The 14,555-nt window shown below is 44.8% G+C and overlaps 2 protein-coding genes across 3 annotated transcripts in view; one reads left to right on the top strand and one right to left on the bottom strand.

The window, feature by feature from the left end:
- The window catches only part of Lypd1 (LY6/PLAUR domain containing 1), a 36,681-nt gene extending 27,947 nt beyond the window's left edge, over positions 1 to 8,734 (top strand). For both annotated transcript variants that reach the window (XM_051203989.1, XM_051203988.1), the window contains one exon: positions 7,181 to 8,734. In XM_051203989.1, coding sequence (XP_051059946.1) covers positions 7,181 to 7,416 — 236 coding nt within the window. In that variant the 3' untranslated portion in view covers positions 7,417 to 8,734. The remainder of the gene's footprint in view (positions 1 to 7,180) is intronic.
- Positions 7,864 to 14,555, bottom strand: part of Gpr39 (G protein-coupled receptor 39) — a 185,221-nt gene continuing 178,529 nt past the window's right edge. The window contains exon 2 of the mRNA XM_051203987.1: positions 7,864 to 8,375. Coding sequence (XP_051059944.1) covers positions 7,864 to 8,375 — 512 coding nt within the window. The remainder of the gene's footprint in view (positions 8,376 to 14,555) is intronic.

Genomic DNA, 14,555 nt, shown 5'->3' with positions numbered 1-14,555 from the left:
ACATGCTAAGGAGGACCTGTAGCTCGATGAAGTTTTAATTTGCACATCTCTTCATGGTGGGGAAGATGAGTACCACAGCCCATGTACCCAGGCTTTCTTGTCTCGTCTGCGAACTGTCAGCCACTATCTCCATTTTTTTCAGAAAACTATTTATTTATTCCTTAATAACTGCTTGGACCATGTTATACATTAAGGGAACTTAGTCCTTGTCCTTTGTGTGTGTGTGTGTGTGTGTGTGTGTGTGTGTGTGTGTGTAGTGTTTGCTTGCACTCATGTGTGTATACGTGTGTGAATACAGGTTCATGTATGTGTAGTATGTGTATATATGAGTGGAGGTCAGAGGGCCATGTCAAGTATGCTCCTCAAGGCTCTCTACCTTCTTTTTGTTTTAGGCAGGATCTCTCATTGATTGTGGAGTTCACTGGCTAGGCTACCCTGTATGGCTGTTAGGCTGCAGGGCTCTGCCTCTCTTCACACAGCACACCCAGCCCTGGGGTTACAGATGTGTTCTCTTGCAGCATTTGGCTTTTATGTGGGTGTGAAGAATTAAACTCAATCCCCATCCTTGCATGGTGAGCATGTTACCCATTTCCTAGCAACTTTTTTTTTTTTTTGCTTTAAATAATTTTCCAAAATTAAATTTTTAAAAAAAAAAATTTTGAGTTTATATTTAATTACATTTCTTACCTCCCGTTCCTTTCTCCATAACCTCCAACAAACCCTTCCCTCTCCTTCAAATTCATGGTCGCTTTTTCATTAATTGTTATTGCATATATATACATATACACACACATATTACACACACATATATATATACACACATATATGTGTACACACACACACACACACACACACTAACCATATCCCCCTCAGTCTCTATAATGCTACCTGTGTGTGTGCTTTCAAGACCGACCCTTTGTCCCTGTACCAATCGGCGTGCTCTTCCCCTGACCCGCTTTCCTCAGTTGCCTTAGTCCTTTGTGTAAGGTATAAGGTTGAGGCCTCATGGGCTTTTCTCGGTTTGTCACTGATGTCTTCCTTGTCCCGCTCATGTTTGGGCAGTCATGTTGGTGGGAATTTATGGGTATAGCTTCTGATATTCTTAGGAGCCACAATCTCACAGTACATTCTCTGGTCCTCTGCCCCTTATAATCGTCTGCCTTAGGTGTGGGAGTGTTCTGTACAGGCGTAGAGAGGCACTGGCCTCCACAGCTCTGCATTTTGATTGGTTGCAGGCTTATGCAGTGGTCTCTGTTGTAGTTTCCTTGGTGAGAAGTGAAGACTACACACACCCATGGGTATAAGGATGAATGCTTCTAGATTGTTATCAGAGATTATGCTAGTTTAGTAAATTGGTAGGTGGGATTCTCCTCCAACCATGACTTCACCAGCAGTGAGTAATTAGCTCCGTTTTCAGCACCAGAGTGAGTCTTAAGTCCAATAAGCAAGCCATTGGCTACCACAAAGATATGCTTGCCACTACTGTACCCTTAGAGTTATCCTGCCATGCTGGTCATTGATATGGTTCATGGGTGTCACAGATGGGTAGGACTATTGGTTGCTTCCCCCTTTTCCTCTTTTGAAAGTTCACATTTCATTTTTGAATGAAGCATACCACATGTATTTAGAATTTTTAAAGTAATTTTATTAAAATGTCATTTTAATAAATCATTTTCCTACTTCCCACAAACCCCCATGTCTTTCATTTTTTTCTATCTAGGCCTCCATCCCCAACCGTGGGTTCCCTCTCAAACATATAGCCTCTTTTTTATATCATTGCTACACACACACACACACACACACACACACACACACACATTTTTTTTTTTTTTTGCAGCCACTAGAATTGAGCTTCACACTTTCAAAGCTGGTCACATCAGTGTTATATAACTAATTAGGTGAACTTATCCCTAAAGACTAATTCTCCTTCTCTTGGCAGTCATTAGCTGCCTGTGGGTGGGGCTCTATGAGACTTCTCTTTTCTACATTAACCTGTCTGTTGGTATGGCCATTGTTCAAATCTTGTTCTGGCAGCCATCTGTTGCAGGATCACAGGGGGAGCTTCCCTGTCTTTCCTTGGAGATATAATCTCGCAGTAGACTTTCTGGTGCTCTGGCTGGCTCTTACAATCTTTCTAACTCCCCTTCCTAGAAAAACACCCTGTGTTCAAGCTGGGCACCCAATGCTCAATTGTTATCTGTATTTAGCCCAATTGTGGTTTTTTTTTTAATGGTTTCTGTCTGCTACAAAGAGAAGCTACTTTGCTGAGGGGTGAGAGGTAGCTTTATCCATTATGCTCCATACTAAGGATGCAGTTAGGAGTTATGCTGTCCTAGTAAAGGGACCTACAGGCTGCCTCTAAGATCCATGAATTTACTAGCCCTAGAGAGCTGTTGGTTACCGCCAAGATATGAGTGCCACCATTACACCTTTAGGAATATCCTGCCACACTAGGAGTTTACTGAATCGGACCACAATTGGTTCTTTCCTCCTTAGGGAGTTTGAGTAGGATATTCTTCGACTACGAAAGCTAGTCATTAGGGAGGAGAGTTTCAGGCTAGCTCTGGCTAGACTCTTTTGAGTCCTGTGTTTGAAGTAGGTAGTATCTTCAACATTTTCAACAATAGCCTCTGGGACACAATCAAAGGCAACAGTAATAGCCTATACTGTTTTGGAAGCCTCTTGGAGTCCCTGACCAACAACTCAAAAGGAGTTTTCTGATGCCTGGTGCTGAGGTTTTGTTAGAGGTTCCATGGCTCTTCCTGGGAAGATTGTCAGCCCAAGCGACATAACTTCATTGTGTGTGTTGGGGGGGGGGGGCACACAGCAAGATCATTTGCCAATTCAACTATGATGAGTTTCTTTTCTCTTTAAGTAGCTGGACTGGTGGATGATGGTACTTTTAAAATGAAGGTTGAGACAAGAACATAGCTCACAGCATTAACCAAACGGGGCTCATAGGGGCTCACAGAGACTGAACTTTCTGTCAGGAAGCCTGCATAGGTCTGAACTAGGTCCTCTGCAAATATGTTATGGCTGAGTAGCTTGGTGTTCTTCTGGGACTCCGAACAGAGGGAGCAGGGGCTGTCTCTGACTCATTTTGCCTGCTTTGGGGAAACGTCTTCTTCTGAGTTGCCTCATCCAGCGTTCATATGAAGATATGTGGCTATTGCAACTTGTTTATGCCATGTTTGGTTGATGTCCCTGGGAGTCTTTTCTGAAGGGAAATGGAGGAGGAGTGGATCTGGGAAGAAGGGAGGTAGAGGAGGCGAGCTAGGAGCAAAGGAGGGAGGAGAAACTGCAGTCGGGATGCAATACATGAGGGAAGAAAAATAAATACATAAAATAAAAATAAAATCAAGCTAGGAATATATTGTGTAAAACTTAGTTTTCTTTATTTTTTCCACTAAAAAGATGTTGTATTGATCGAAATAGAACATATTCCAGAACAGAGTTTGTTCTTCTTTTTTTATTTTTTATTTTTATTTTACATATTGATCCCAGTTCCCTCTGCCTCCCTCCCTCCCTCCCTCTTTCCCTCTCTCCCACTCTCCTATGCCCCCGACCACCCTCCCCTCCCACCACACCCCCACTCCACATGGAGGGTGATACCTTCCAGGAGGGGCCATCTAAATCTTTCAAGTCATTTGGAGTATGGACTAGGCCCTCCCTCATGTCTCTAAGCTAAGGGAGTATCCCTCCATGGGGAATGTGCTCCCAAAGTCCTTTTGTGCACCAGGGATACATCCTGGCTCCACTGTCTGAGGTCCCTTAGACTGCTCAATCCTTCTGGCTGAGACCCATATTCAGGGGGGCCTGAGTCAGTCCCATGCTGGATTCTCAGCTATCAGTCTGGGGGTCCATTAGCTCCCCCTTGTTCAAGTCAGCTGTCTCTATGTGTTTCTGTAGCCTGGTCTTGTCCTCCCTCTCTGCATCTGGATTCCAGTTTGGCTCAGAGAGAGAGAGAAACCATAAAAGAGGGAGCCATTATAGGTTTGAAGAGAAAACTGAACCTAGAGAAATGTCCAGAGACCTACAAGACTGACCCCAACTAACAATTTGAGGAACAGTGGAAAAAAGCTACCATAAGTGCCCTTCCCTGATAATGAGATCGACGACTAACTTACCCGTCAGCATAGAGCCCTCATCTAGTAGCCGATGGAAACAGAAGCAGACACCCACAACTAAACACTGAGAAACTTAATTTTCTAACAGGCAGAAGAAATGGAAACTTTTTAGAGAATTCCTGGGAAGTGAAACAATGCCTCTTTCATATGAGCATTTCATACACTGTCCTTGTGTTTCCAGAGCAGTCACCTTCCAGGATGGCTGACCAGTGCTGGAAAATCAATCCTTACAAATATTCATTTACAGAAGAAGAAAGAAAAAAAAAGAAAAACCAGGAAATTACATGTTTTAAAGAAAACTGAAAGCTCTCCTCTCCCTCCCTCTGAGAGTTTCAGGCAGTTTGCATCTTCCCTATTTCTATACTACACACCCAAAGTGGCAGTTCTCCTGGAGGATGGAGGGGTGCAAACTGAAACCATACTTGCCAGACACCTGCAGGCAATTGCTGGGTAGAGGACCCTGGCTGCTGATGGGGTGTGTTATATCACTCAGCTGCAAAATGCAGCATGCAGACTTCAGACCGTTGCTTCTGAGTCCCGTGTCATTATTTTTGTCTTACCCATCCCCCACACACACCAAAGCTCATTGTCTGAGCTGACAGACTCTTTCAAACTCTTCCCTCTCCATGCTTAGTTTGCTACTGAATTAGTTATTATGCTCATTGCTGTGCTAGATACCCGACAAAAAGCAGCCAAAGGAAAGGTTTATTTTGGCTCACATGTAGGAGTGTCCGCGATATTTTGATATGACACGGTCATCCACAAGTGTGTTGGGCCACATTCACAGCTGTGCTAGGACACTGGGCTGGTTACAGCTGAAGTCTATTGTGGGGGAGAAGGTATGGCGATAACAAGAGTATATATAATCCAGCTGGGGCTGGATTGCACCTGCACACAGGAAGCAGCGTGAAGACAAGAAGTGGGACCCGACTATCAGACCTCAAGGCTGATCCCCCAAGGATCCCCTTGCTCTGACCTCCACCTTCCGAAGGTTCCATAACCTTTCCAAACAGGGCTGGTATGTGAGACTAAGTGTTCAAACACATGAGCCTAAGGAGGGCATTTCTCATTCCAACTACTACACTTGCTACCATAATACATCCTATTGCAGCTGACATGAGAGTCTGATGATGGCACCTGGACAAGTGTCTAAGGCTCAGTAAGCAGCTGCAGGCTCTGGATCTGTGCAGTAGGGAACGTCACAGGGCCCTTCCTCCTAGTACTTTCAGCCATGCAAGTCAGCTTTACATCGCTGTAGCACAATGCTGGAAGTAATCAATGTAGGCAGAAGAGAGGCTCGTATTGGTTCAGTTTTGAGGGGGCTGCAAAGATTTCTCAGTCAGCAAAGTGCACAATATGCAAGCACCAGTGCCTGAATTTGATCCCCAGGGTACACACTTTAAACAGACCCATATGTGGTGGTTCACGCTTCTAATCCTTTGAGCTCATTGGCCAGCCAGCCCAGCCTAATTGGCGAGCTCTAAACCATTTAGAGACCTTGTCTCCAAAACTCAAGATGGGAGGTTCCTGAGAAACAACATCTGAAGTTACACTGAGGTTACACACACACACACACACACACACACACACACACACAGGACAGGGGTGTGGGCATGAGGTTGGAAGGTCAATCCATCGTCAGAGACCTGTGGTGACACAACATGTTATGGTAGATGCATGTGAAGAAGTAGGCCCCCTCATCCCATAGCCAATAGCCAGGAGAGAGAAAGAGGGACACAAAGACAGACAGACAGATGACACAGAGAAACTAGAGTGCTACTGTCCCCTCTAAGAACATGCATGCTGTGACCCAAGACCTCTCCCCCATGAACCCCACCTCCAGCAGCACCATGCTGGGGGCCAAGGCTTTTCTGCACAGGGCTTTATCTAAACGTTAGGAATGGAACTAAGTGAGCTGGCACATGGTAGCCATCTATACAGTTTCTGGCATCCAGGAAGGCCCCATGCATGCTTAGCTGTTAAAATTGTTACTACTTTGAAACACGGCCTTATGTACCCTCTGGTGGTATCAAATTCACAGTGTAGCTGAGGATGACTTGAACTCCCAATCCCCATGCATCTGCCTACCGAGCGCCAGCATGATACATGTACAGCATTACCACCAATGTATGCAGTGCTGGGGTGGAACCCAGGCCTTCGTGCCTGCTTGGGCATCTATCAACAGTGACACGTTCCTGTTAACATTAGTATTACAATTGTAGTGAATCTTCAGCTTAAAAAAAGAAATCACATGATCATTAGGTAGACCAGATTACTCCCTTTGGGATTTTCTCTGTATTTAGAGAATTCTAGGATTTAATGAACTCTTGGTTGGGAGTCGTGTCTCTAAGGCTACACTAGGTAAGCACAGAGACAAATATCTGAGCATGTGGTATGTGATCCTAGCATGACATGGTTTGAACAATAACAACAGTTGTCTACCATAAAGTGGGAGCTGATTGAAAAACAGACCTTGCCATTGGGAAGATGCCCCAGTCAGTAAAGCACTTGCCATGCAAACATGAGGACCTGAGTCTGATCCCCAGAACCCATATGAGAAAAGCTGGGTGTAGGGGTGGGAGAGCCGGTTAAGAGTGTGCACTGCTCTTACAGAAGTCTTGAATTTAGCTCCCAGCACCTCCATAAGGCAGTTCCCAGCCAACCGTGTCTTCAGTTCCCTTTTCTGGAGTCTGAGGATACTGCACCCACACACAAATGCAGGGAGGAAGAACAGAGAGGGGGGGAGAGGGAGGGATGGAGAGAGAGAGAGCAGAGAAGCTTTGGTTGTAAAGACTCTTTATTCATGGAGATAGCAAACTAAAATAGCTGTCAGAACAATTTTGTCAACAGTCAGTGTCCGTCACATTCACTCTAGGTTCTGTGTGACCTCCCTGCAATCCACCCAAAAGAACTCCCGGGCTTCAACAAGCTCAGGGGACAAGAATCTTTTCTCTGTGAGGAGTTAGGAAAAGCTATGTGTCCAGATTTGAGCTCAAAGTGACGTTCGTGCAGACCGCACATGCTAACCCCACTTCTGTGGTCCTGTGTTGCAGGGATCATGTACCGGAAGTCGTGTGCATCCTCGGCAGCCTGTCTCATCGCCTCGGCTGGGTACCAGTCCTTCTGTTCCCCTGGGAAACTGAACTCCGTGTGTATCAGCTGCTGCAACACTCCCCTTTGCAATGGGCCAAGGCCCAAGAAAAGGGGCAGCTCTGCGTCGGCCATCAGGCCAGGTCTTCTCACCACCGCCCTGCTCTTCAACTTAGCCCTCTGCTTGGCACACTGCTGAAGCTAACGGAGATGCCGACCCCTGCTGCACCATCTGTCTGGCCCTCACTCTCTCACCTCCTTGAGCCTCTTCTGGGTGTCCTTTTATTCTGGGTAGACAAGGGGGTCTTTTTGTTTCCTTTCAAGTAATGCAAGATTGCTGTGCACAAATACTTTGTAAGCTCTGAACCAACTCAGTCTGAATTTTCTGTGTGTGCTTGAAGCAGAAGTATGGAGAAGAAAGCCCAGATCTTCCCACCCCGGTCCGTGTAACCACCACCAAGGCCAGCCTGGAAGAATCAACCCTTAGAAGTTATTGCCGTCTGCATCTGCGCTTCCCAACGCCTCCAGCTTCCATCCTGTCCCTGATGGAGTCACAGTCTATTTGGGGACTGCTGCGTGAAGGTAACTTTGCTTTTGCTGGAGGGAAGAGCCAGCTTCTGCTCAAGGCTTCTTCTGAACTTGACATTCACACTTGCTGCTCCTGTAAACCATTTTCTGTGGCAGAATCAGCTGGTTTGGTCTCTGAGTCAGTCTGTGGTGACTCAGAACTCAAGGACTGGGGCTTAGCTTCTCCTGGCCTGGACTCAGCCTGAAAAGTGCTTAAGAAAACCTTGTTAGTTCTCCTGGAGGAAAAGTTCCGCCTGGAGGCTAGGAAGATGAGGGGGCTGCGGATGGAGCGGGTGCTGTCCTTGGTGGAGCTGAACCGGGCACGCAGGCGTTTCTCGTGGTTGGCGTGTTGCAGAGTCAGTCGGCAGCACAGAACCTGCCAGAATACTTTCCGGAACTGCTGAGAGGACACGTTGTAGAGGAGAGGGTTGACCACAGAGCTGAGGTAGAAGAAGGTGTCAGAGAAGGGTAGAAGGATCATGTATGCCTTGAAGTACGACTTGGTCCAGTCATGCTTGGGTTTTGCTGCAGCCATGATCCGCCGAACCTGATTTGGCATCCAACACACGGCCAGCGTCACCACAATCAGTCCTGGGCAGGGAAGAAAAGGAGAGAGAGAGAGAGAGAGAGAGAGAGAGAGAGAAAGATGGGGGAGAAAAACAACAGCATGAGAACAAAAATAAATAAATAAAAACCCATAAAATATTCAGCCCTTCGTTCTGTTGCTTACTGGCCAGGAAACGGTACCAATTTTTCAATGCTGTGCTTGACGGCTTCTTTTTGCCACTGGCAAAGGAGAATTTAATGCTGCTTCAAGCTCAGGGGACTTGGCTATGTTAAAGAGCGCTAAATGCTTTGACAGTGTATTTATACCTGTGGATGCCTGTTAATTTTCAAAATGTTTTTACTGTTGTGCGTGTACCCAGAAAATATCTCATGTTGGCCATAAATATGGTTTTGTCTATTTGTTTCTAGATGGACTCATAAGCTGTAGCCATACTAGATGAAATGGTATTTGTTTTGTAAACAATGACTACACTAAGAAGACACAATGATTTTTTTTTTTTTTTTAAGTCAAATGGAAGTTGTTTCTCTTTGGTTAAACAAATATATTTCTTTTCTGACAATGATTTTGCATCCAATTTCAGGAGAAGCAAAATCAGGGACAAGTTATTATAAAGAAGTAACAGTGTCCCCTCCTTGTGCATGAGGCACTGGCTATCTGGACACTTATTTGAACACCCCACACTTATATTCTGACTTACATGATCACAACCTCTTCTATAGTTCTGATAATCTGAAACCATATGTGTGTGTGTGTGTGTGTGTGTGTACATGTATATGTGTGTATATATTTCATCTACATACACATACACACCTCTAACTATGATGCTTCTAACTAGTTCAGCATCGTTGCTGCTTTTAAATTTTTTTTTTTTTCCGGAAGCAACATCCCTTCTACCTTCACATGGGAAAACACCCCAATATTTGAAACTCATTTTGTGTGCAGACAGGAGCACACCCTCTACTTTTATAGCAGTGTGGCCAGAAATGATCAGGTCCTATGGAAGAGGGAGGTTCCACCCAGCCCACTAGCTTCCAGACACTTGTTTGGATTCAGCATGCTTTCATTCCGGCTTATGCGATCACAGACCCTCCTGTACTCTGACAAACACCTGGGATCACAAGATGGTGAGACTTCATGGACAAAATGAGAAAAGTAAGCCTGGGAATCTTCAGGGCTTTCTCTTTTCTCACGAAGCTGAGCACACAGAACAAAGGTGCTGATATCTTAAAGCAAGATTTGGATGGGACTGAAGAGATGGTTCAGCAGTTAAGACCTAAGTTCTGTTCCCAGTGCCCGCATCAGGCAGATGGCGATGGCCCGTCACTCCAGCTGCTGGGGGAGTCTGATTCCATCTGGCCACCTCAGGACCTGCAGTCCTGTGCACACCTCTCCCCACATGTACAAAATTAAACATAAATATATAAATGCATTTTACAAGTACTACTTCCCACTCTGACTTCTCCATAGGAAACAACAGATAAGTGACTATCAGTAGTCACTGTTCTTTGTCTAGAGTAGGTGGTAAATCCTTTATCAGTTAATGGTCCAGGGCAAGCAAACATGAGCCCAGGGTTAGCCAGTGTGTCCTTTGACTGGTGGAGGAGGAGCCCTTGATTGATACTACAGGACTCAGCTGGCCCCTAAAGACAGACCCTCCAAACAAAGGCATCTGTCAGCAGGGAGGGCCTGGGAAATTTTGCTCCTTGTGAATTTCCAAGGATTCCTTCTGTCAAGCCTCAGCCAGGGCTTTGAGATAAAAACCAATCTGCTTGTTTCTTCCCTTTGAATTTGCTTTCCCAAGAACAGTCAGTAAACCTAAGAATAAAATAGGCAGTACAACATATTGATCTGATGAAAAGGCAAAATAAATAAATAAATGCTATCTGAAGCCACGAGCAGATTCCAAATCACCTCGTTACCATTGCTGGATAAAAACAACGAGAATAGAAGCTTTCTGATCTATAGAAACAACACCTGCACAGGAAACTGGGATTTTGAGGGGCTCCCAGCCGCATGTCGGATTTGTTCTGAAGTTTTATAGCTCTGAGTGACTGGTTCAGTATTGATTATGAAGGAGAACATGGGAAGCTACAGATTTTCACAGCGCTTCACGTCTTTTTTTTTCTCCCCCATCACTGAATTTTGCAGAACATCTGAGGACGTATTTGTTAGACTATGGAAATCAGTGCATAGCTTTCTGTGCATGCTATGTAATAATGTGGGAGGTGACTCTCTGAAAACTAGAAAGCTGACCACTCTTTGTACCTCCCACAGGCTGAATATGGCATAGCTTTGGGAGCCAATCAGCAAAGTGATGAGAGAAGGCAGGTTGGGAAGAAAGGAGAGATGTTGGGGAGGAAGAGAAGCACCCTGAATTTCCTTCAGCAACATCGCCTTCTGCTGTCTTCATCGCCTGCTTACACAGCCTTCCATTAGCTTCCTGCACATACTTGCTTGGCCCCAGTCATCCTGCATTAATCATCCCATCAAATGAAGGAGATTTTAGTTTTAAGAAAAAGACAGAAGGGAAGAAAGAAGAAGAGCAAGAGGAGGGGGAAGGAACCCCGTGTCCAGGTAGAAGAAAAGGGATGGACCAGACTATGATCCAGAGCTTGCTTTGTAGTTTCAGCCACGATGAAATCCTGGCTCTGAAATTGAAATGAGAAAGCGAATGGCAGGTGGATCCATTTGAGTGAGCAGCCAGCAAATGGGAAAAAAAGAAAAAAGATCAGAAGTCCTCAATGATAAGGGATTGACAAGGCAGCTAAGCTTCCTGGCTGTAAAAGTAGGTTGGTAGGACAGTGAGTTTAGACTTGGAAGGAGAGGAGCAAAGAGTATGAATAGACATGGGTGGGTTCTATCAGGCCCAGACACAGAACCAGGAGCTGGAAAACTGCTGGGCACTTAATCCCCACATGGGTTTCTCTTCTCCTGACAACCCACAGAGGTCAAAGCAATTAGGATCTTCATTTAGCAAATGAGAAACCTGCCCATCTCCCAAATCTGTGATGCAAGATCCCTTTTCCTCTCAAGATGCAAGCAATACTGTCAACTTCTCTAATTTTCAGTTTGATAGAGAAAACACAGGCAAGATGGCTACATAGATGGCTTAGCTGTTAAAGCATTTGCCTTCCAAGAGGTCTCTGGTACCCATGTGAATGCTGGGTGGACACAATAAGCCTACCTTTAATACCAGCCCTGGAATGTGGAGACTAGGGGCTCCCAGAGCAACAACATGGCTAGTAAGAGTAGTCAGATGGCTGAGCTCTGGATATGACTGAGACGCCTTGCCTAGGTGAGTAAGGCAGAAGAGTTAATTAACAAGGATAAACAACTTGACATCAACTTTAGGCCTCCATGTGTGCACATATACGCCAGCATACAGGTGCCAACATACATATGCAGACATGCACAAAGCAGCAGACGTGAAAATGGATGGAAAAAAGAAAGACAGGTAAGAAAGTAGTCATCAGCTATGACCCATGTATAATGTCATTCAATTCACTGAAATAACAGAAGCCATACATTTAATTTAAACATTTTCAATCACGTTCAAATCTTAAAAAAGAAGGGGACAACAATATTTATAATGCTACCTAACTCCACACACATATAGCTGGATTTCTTATGCAGATGAAATATGCAATCATTATGAAAATTATCGGAGAGTTTATTTTTTTAATTCTTCATTCACTCCTGCTCCGTACTAACTCTCCAATTGTCCCTTTCCCAGACACGTACATAGTCAGCACCCAGAAATCTACTAAGCATCCTGCATTTGCAACATTTCCAAGCTCTGCTGAATCCGAATTGGATTTCTGAATGTGTATCCTGACGTCCTGACTGCTTTGCCAGCCTCTCACTAGAAACCATTCTGTAAAAGTGATGACCAAATTATTCAAAGCCTACACTGTTCTGAAAGTACAAATATGTATCCTACATGCCCCATCCCAAACTCTGACTCTCGGGAACACACAAATCATGCCAACTGCCTGGCGGAGTGAGCTGTTGGCATACCCTTCCCCCACCTCAACTGGAGGTGAGAGAAATCACTGCCACTCTGTGTTTAGAAAGATAATTTTGTTCTAGGAAAAAATGGAGTTCTAGGTCTACAAGGTGCCACCAGCGGCAATCCAGGCATGGGCCCACAGGCAGTATGAGAGCTAAGTTAACCTTTCTAGGACAGGAAGCCACCCAGTCCCTCTGTGAAAAATTAGTCATTCACAATGACAGGTAATTGTTCATTGTTACATTTGAAAAAGAAAAAACAATAAGTTTTGCTTTTCCCCAATCCACTGTTGAGTATAAATAGCACACCTACCATGTCCGGAGGAAACTTTCTCTTTTGGCTGTTTGAAATTGGTTCAACTCCAGTACTAGCTACTCTACAGCTAACACATGCTTTAAAGTATTATTCATGGTTTAATGGAGTGCATTAAAGATTTGACTAAATTTATGTTTGGCTGCAATCAATTTAGACTTGTGTATTGCATTTGGGGGGGAAAAATCTATAATGCTTTGGTGTGTGTGATACAGCATGAAACCCACATTTAAACAGCGTGAGTGTGAACTTGAATGAAGATTGGCGAACTGAACCCTCTCACGTAGCTCGGAGTAAACTGCCCTAACTGGATTATTGATAGGTCGGTATTATACCCAAGACAACGATGCACTTTGGATTTTGAAATGCCTTCATATCTTATCTGTGTCTCCACATAAAACACGTCTGGTTTTTCTCCTCCATCACCACTATGAAGTGACAAGAGCCATTAGACAATGACTCACACACATTCTTGGCAGAATAATGTTTATGAAACAGATGCAGGGCTGGAGAAATGGCTCAATGGGCAAAGTGCTTGCTGCACAAATGTGGGGACTTGAGTTCTTCTCCGGAGACCACATAAACCTAGATGCCATCATGTGTACCTATAATCTCAGGTGCCTGTACAAGACAGGAGGTAGAGATACAATCCCTAGAACCACCCAGACCAGCTAGCCTGGTGGAGGGCAAGGACCAAGGCATCCAAGGTTGTCCCTGACCTTGGGGACAGTGTATTTCCTGTCACTTGCACAACCACACTGGCAAACATGAACACTGTCCTAGTTTGGTTTCTGTGTTGCTGTGATAAACATGATCAAAAGCAACCTGGGGAGGAAACAGGCTGTTTCATCTTAAAGGTTAGAGTCCGTCATCAAAGGAAGCCATCGCCGGTACATAAAGCAAAAACCACAGAGGAGTGAGTGCTACTTACAGATTTCCTCCCAGGCATATGCCCCAGCTATCGTTCTTAAATAACCCAGCCTCCTCCTCCTCCTATTAACACCAAGGATGGGAGGAGAAAGACCACGGACTCAAATCATCATGGTAAATTGAAAGCAAGAAATTAATTAAAGCAAGCTCTCTTAATCGTGTGCATGGCTGCCTCCCCCTAAGGCATGGTTTGAGATCAGCATGTGATGTGAGGAAGACAAGGATTTTGTAGCTCAGGGATAAGGGGCTTCCAATTGGGGCATTTGGATTAAAGGAGAGAAACATAAGCATAACAAGTTAGTCATAATGACCTCCTGAATGACAAAGACAAAGACATGGTAGCCATAACAACAAAGGTAGGGTTGCAAGATGGTTAGTACAACTTTTTGAAACAAAAACATGATTGCCATTTCCTGTGATAGGCAGTACAGAATCATTTTTAGCCAAGGTTGCAGGTGGGGCATAGCCAATCCTAGAGAAACGGGTTTAATCACAAACATGAATGAACCTAGTTTGTCTTTACTATAAGGTGACTTCTAAGCCTAAAATGGAGGCAAGCTGGTTCATTATCCCATCTATCTGCCTCACAATGGTACCATCCACAGTGGGCTGGGCCTCTTCTACATCAACTAGCAATCAATAAAATGCCCCACAGACATGCCAGCAGGCCAATCTGATGGAGGCAATTCTTCACTTGAGGTTTCTCAGCATTTGTGTTAAATTGACAGCTGACTCTGTGACAGTCATATGCACACAAAGATCAAAGAAACTCTCCCCCTAAAAGCAGAAGCAGTGCAGGTGTCTAACTCCATACCCTGGGTGTGGTGGCATGCATTTGTAATCCTAGCATTGAGGAGCTGGTGGCATTTCCACAGCACTGGAGACAGATGGCTTGGTTTAGTTTTCACAGATTCATTTGACTCTGCAGCCTTAGACGTGGTGGTATTGACTT

The sequence above is a fragment of the Phodopus roborovskii genome, unplaced genomic scaffold (genome assembly GCF_943737965.1).
Source record: "Phodopus roborovskii unplaced genomic scaffold, PHOROB, whole genome shotgun sequence".
Lineage (NCBI taxonomy): Eukaryota > Metazoa > Chordata > Mammalia > Rodentia > Cricetidae > Phodopus > Phodopus roborovskii.
This window is presented reverse-complemented; position numbering and strand designations above follow the sequence as displayed.